At 36.0% G+C, this 6,000-nt stretch overlaps 1 protein-coding gene across 1 annotated transcript in view; it reads left to right on the plus strand.

Annotated features, from left to right (window-relative positions):
- Nucleotides 1-6,000, plus strand: part of LOC106870442 (dedicator of cytokinesis protein 3) — a 272,055-nt gene that overhangs the window by 89,825 nt on the left and 176,230 nt on the right. The window contains 2 exon segments of the mRNA XM_089354408.1: nt 455-510; nt 1,603-1,699. Of these exon segments, the coding sequence (XP_089210534.1) occupies nt 455-510; nt 1,603-1,699 (153 nt within the window).

Raw genomic sequence — 6,000 nt, forward strand, 5'->3', positions numbered from 1 at the left:
TGTTAACACAACGTTTCTGCTGATATACGCTCCAGCCTTCATCAGGTGTCTTGAGGAAATTTCGAATGTAGGTTCTCATTCCTAAGGTATTTTTCGATGGCGTAGTGGTTAAGAGCACAGGCTACTAACCCCAAGATTCTGAGTTCGATTCCAGGCAGTGACCTGAATAATAATAATAATAATAATAATAATAATAACAACAACAACAACATCGAAAAATACCTTAGGAATGAGAACCTAGGTTCGAAATTTTCCCAAGACACCTGATGAAGGCTGGATGGTATTTCAGCCAAAACGTTGTGTTAACAACAAACAAGATGAGGACAAATATCCGTCTAATGTACATAATTTCTCATCTCTTAAATATAGAACCCAATTGTACATGTTTTAGATTGTACATGTTTTAAATATAGAACTGTATTGCAGGTGATATATTTATCTTTTTTATTTGTAGGGCATCTTCCCTGCTGCATTTATATGCACAAAGCAATGTAAAGTGGATAATGAAGGGTAAGTAGTGAGATTTCATTTTATTTTGTCTCGTTAACCATATTTTTTCCATTATATATTAATTGAGAATGCTCGTGGTCTAGTGGTTAGGGTGTTGGACTTGTGATCGAAAGATCATGGGTGTGATTTCTGAACCAGGTTGCATGTTGTATTCTTGAGCAAAAACACTTCATTTCACTTCACTCCAGTCTGCTCAGCTGTAAGTAGGTACACCCTATGATGGAATAGAGGGAATGTTGGCTTGCTCGCCAACAGGCATGGCTGTGTGGTAAGAAGCTTGCTTCCCAATCACATGGTTTCAGGTTCAGTCCTACTGTGTGGCACCTTGGGCAAGTGTCTTCTACTATAGCTTCAGACTGACCAAAGCCTTCTGAGTGGATTTGGTAGACGGAAACTGAAAGAAGCCTATTGTATATGTGTGTGTGTGTGTGTGTCTGTGTTTGTCTCCCCTTCCATTGCTTGACAACCGATGTTGGTGTGTTTACGTCCCTGTAATTTAGCAGTTCAGCAGTTCAGACAGTGGAATAATAGAAATGGTAGAGGCTGGGACTTTCAATCTTTGATGTTTGGAGTTCAAATACAGCTTTGTGTCATATTTAATTTTATTTCTCCTTTGCACCCCCCACACACATTTGTGGCATTGAACTATTGAGAGAAATCATTATTAATTAAATATATTTATCATAGTTTTGAATTGACATCAGACTGGAATTGGTTTTTACTGGTCCTTTATTTGAAAATGATAAGACACAAGTTATAGGTGGCATCTGTTGGGGCATGCCATGTAAAAAGCACTGATACTGGTGCCATGTAAAAACACTGATGTTGGTTCCATGTAAAAACACCCAGTACACCTCTGTAAAGTGATTGGTGTTAGGAAGGGCATCCTGCTGTAGAAACCATACCAAAACAGACAATGGACCTGGTGTTGCCCCTGGCCATACCAGCTCTTTTGAAACTCTTCAACCCATGCCAGCATGGAAAATGGATGTTAAATGATGATGATGATGATGATGATCATCATCATCATCATCATAGATCTGGTTTGATTAAAACTATTGAAGCATTCCTTTGCCTTCTTTCTTCTTTCAGTCCGTATGAATCTATCACCCCTATTGAGGACCAGACATCTTTGGAGGTCTCCTATGTACTCAGGGAATGGAGTGTATTATGGAAGGAAGCCTTTGTGGTGAGTCAAACACAAAATAAATACATGGTCTTAATAGGATTTCTATATTCTATTATTATCATAGTATATTGATAATGTATTTGATGATTGCAATGTGTTAGTCTTCATGGTATTGGAGTGATGGTGATTGAACTAATAGTAGGTAATTGATGTTGTCATACTTCTCATATGATCCATATGACCTAACTAAAACACTTGTCCCTTTTATAGTACTGTCACTACTTAACAGGTAGCGAGTCACTGAATTAACCCTTTAGCATTCAAGCTGGTCATATCAGGCCCAAATATTTGACCTGATTTATGTTCAAATTGACCAAATTAGCCTCTCCTACCTACTCTGTAATGTTATTTTTAAAAATAAACAATCACATCAACGGAATCTGAAAGCTGTAAGATGATGCAGGATAAATTCCAAGCAATGTGAATAAATACGCATTATACTTGACATCTGAATGTTAAAGGGTTAAATACCATTCCACTGTGTTCAGTGTTGTGTATCTTTGTCATGGAAACCATACCTATGACTACAAAGAAATGATGATTGTCTCTTGACTATTATTGAAATAAAGTGATAGTATGTTGTCAACTTCATGTGACTCCCATAAAAGGGAAGAATGCTACTGTTATTTAGCCCTAGGAAACACCGTTTCCTGTTGGACTTGACACATTTCCTGTGCCCTTATGTTTTCAAAGGGGAGACAAACACCTCCACCTAGCAATGCCAGCATCCAGAGACTAGTTTCAGAGTCATTGATCATCACCAGTCTGGAGTAGCACAGGAAATGTGTCGAGTTCAACAGGAAGCAGTGTTTCCTAGGGCTAAATAACAGTAGCATTCTTCCCTTTTATGGGACTGTCACATTAAGTTGACAACATACTATCACTTTATTGTGCTGCTACTGCATAAATCTCTGAGAGATTTAGAAATATATTATTTCTATTATTGAAATGTTCTACATTCTATCATTTTACTCATCTCAGTCAAGTTTATAGTTAGAATAAGTCAGTGTATCATATTTTATGTATATATATTGCACTTGTTTGCCAAAAAAAAATCTCAAAAAAAAAGTCACCCTGGGTCCTATATGTGGAATTTGGGTCTATATTAGATGCTCCTGAGCACTAAAACTTTTTATTGAATATGAGCTGCTGGAATTGTGGTGCATCTTTTATGCTATCGAATACAGCAAGTTGAGGGGGCAATCAACTCAGGTGCATAGGAACCGGATGTGCCATGCCATGTTTGATATCATAAGCATTTCCTGTCCAACTTCTTTGGGCTTGCCCTAATCTTCAGATGCTGGCTTGAGTTACAGCGAAGGTGTTTTAGTTGGATTTGCTGGATTTTAAGTTTGATTCCTGTGGTGGCTGCTGGCATTTAATTTCCATCTTAACAAATTCATAACAGTGGTGGAGCAATGATAATATTGTATTGGGGTTAGATGTATTACTTCATCTAAATCAGTGGCTCTCAACCAGGTTCCACATGGCCCTTGGGGTGGGGCAGGGACAGATAAGATTTTGCTGTTAAAATTTACGAGCAGTAAATTGGTTTTACTTCTCAATTTTAGCAATTTTATACACAATTCCTTTTAATATTTAATCATAAATGTATAATAGATTCTTTTTTTAAACATCCAATAGCTTTGGGATAGGAGTGGGGTTCCATCTGAGTAAATAGAGAATCAAAAAGGGTCCATAAGTAAAAAAATGGTTGAGTACCACTGATCTCAATATTAACCTTGTATCAGGAGTAGATAATGATATATAGTTTGTTTTCAGTTCAAATTTTATTAAATCTTTATGAATTTATATTTTGCAATTTGTTTATAACCTGACACCTTGATGGAAATTAAAAATGGAATCTTTATTTTTCTACAGCACCCTACCAATGATTTTTTTTCTCTTTTAATAATCTCTCATGAGATGATAACTATTCTGATGGTATAATAAACTTAAAACCTGAAATTGTAGCTGGGTGGGCTTTAAGCACCTCAAGATACTTCATCTTCACTTTCTTGGATGGTTCAGTTAACTCATTACATCAGTGACCAAACCAAACCTATTTCTTTCTTGCAGTTTATCCTGGATAATCTCATAAACATTTGATTTCACATCTGAGACTTCACACTTTTGACATGATACATTCCTCCATTCTTCAGTATGTTACCATTTTGGTAACATTTGCTTAATGCTGAATTAGTTTCTTACATTCTAAAGATGGCAAACAATAGATTTATTGCCTTTCATTTTTTTATTTTTAATATTTTATTTTTGGTCATTTTTCTATATTTTCTTTTTTCTGCAACTTGCAGTACAGGGTTTATTTCTCAACAGACATTGCCAATCAGTTTTTGGTGACTGATTGGAACAATTTCATTTCATTTCAGTTTTCTTAAAAGAACTTTCAGTACCATACCTTCTCTCATCTCTCCTAATATTCTCTCTGAGAAGAGCAATCATTATTCTTTTTCTATATTTTATCAAAATTATACAGACATGTCATCATTGTCATCATCGTTGTTTTTATTTCCACTTTTGTGGGTCAGATAGAATTTGTTGAGACAAATTTTCTACAGGTAGATACCCTCCCTCTCACCAACCCTCACCTGCTTCCAAACAAGGAACGATTTTGCCATGGCTGGGCATATTTTCAGAGAACACTGGAAACGAATAACATTGCTAATGTGATGGTGATGTTTATTTACAACCCTCTTATGATGTACAGATAAGGATATACATACTCACATACACACATGTATTCACAGTCTCACACACACACACACACATGCACGCATGCGAGCACACACAGCTACACAGACACACACACACACACACACACACACTATAATGGGCTTATTTCAGTTTGTCTCCCAAATCCACTCATAAAGCTTTGGTTAGCCCAAGGCTATAGCTGAAGACACTTGCCCAAGGTGCCATGCAATGAGACTGAACCCAGAACCATGAGGTTGGGAAGCAAGCCTCTGAACCACACAAACCATGCCTGCACTATGTTGAATAATATTGGCATTAGTACAGTTCTTTGGAATATTGTTCGTTTCTTTTGCATTTTTTTCTTCTTTCAATCTATGATACACAGTTTGATATCATCACCACCACTACCACCACCATTATCATCATCTTCAATCAATCAGTCAACCAATCAATAGCTTTATCCTCATTATTATATATGTATTAACAGGATTTTGACCCAGGTTCTTCTGTCATCATATCGATTCTTCTTGCTGAAAAAAAGGACCATCAATATTGCAACTAACCAAAAAAAAAAAAAAAAAAAAAAAAAAAAAAAAAAGGATTTTGTATGAAACATCATCTCTTCAGATATCAGAGGCGAGCAAGTGATCAGTATTGACCCACTGGGAATAGGGGCTATGTGGCTATTCAAGGGGTCAACAAACATTAAAAATTGTTTTGTAAGAAGCTTCTCTGACCCTTTATCTAGATACTGTGTTGTTTGATGTTTCACTGTCCTTAACCCTTTGGTCAGCCATATCTGGCCCAAATGTTCCACCAGTTTTATTTTCAAACAAGCCAGATCCAACCTCTCACACCTGCCCTACAATGTCATTCTAAAATAAATAATCACATCATTGAAATCTCTTTGCTACAAAATAATAAAATAATGCATGATTAATTCAAAACAATATGAATAAATATGCTTTACATTTGACGCAGTAATTTGAATGCTAAAGGGTTAATTTATTTTAACTGCTTCCAAGGAATTTGAAATTGTCTTTCCTATGTTTTGGATTGCTAAACAATATGCCATTAATTATACCTGAGTCTTATTAATTACTAGTAGCTTCTCCATTACTAAAGATCTTTATTTCTATTGTAAAGAAGTCATTATAAACAGGATCCCTTGCATTGATGCTTTGTCTGAAGCCATTATTGTATCAGAAATGAACACAAAATATGTCATCCATGTGCCAAGAAGATACGGCATTGATGCGGTTTGGAAGTGAGTCGAAAGGACTTTGGAAAACCTGACTGATTGATAGCTGAACTGAATGAGTAATCAAATAATTAGTTAATTGGGTTAAATGTTAAGCGACAAATAAGTAACAAAGAAGTGAAATAGAAGCAATGTGTGTGTTGGCACAATGACCCTCCCGAGATAGAATAAAATCTGTTTCAGTACAGGACTTCATGCCAAGAATCTTGGAAACTGAATACGAAAACAAATTATTTAATTAAATTTCTGTAATGGGATGGGGGTGGGGGAATATGATAAACTCTTTCACACATCCTCTGTTGCAAGTAGAGTAATGTATGATTTC

The sequence above is a fragment of the Octopus bimaculoides genome, chromosome 6 (assembly GCF_046866305.1).
Source record: "Octopus bimaculoides isolate indiv1 chromosome 6, ASM4686630v1, whole genome shotgun sequence".
NCBI lineage: Eukaryota > Metazoa > Mollusca > Cephalopoda > Octopoda > Octopodidae > Octopus > Octopus bimaculoides.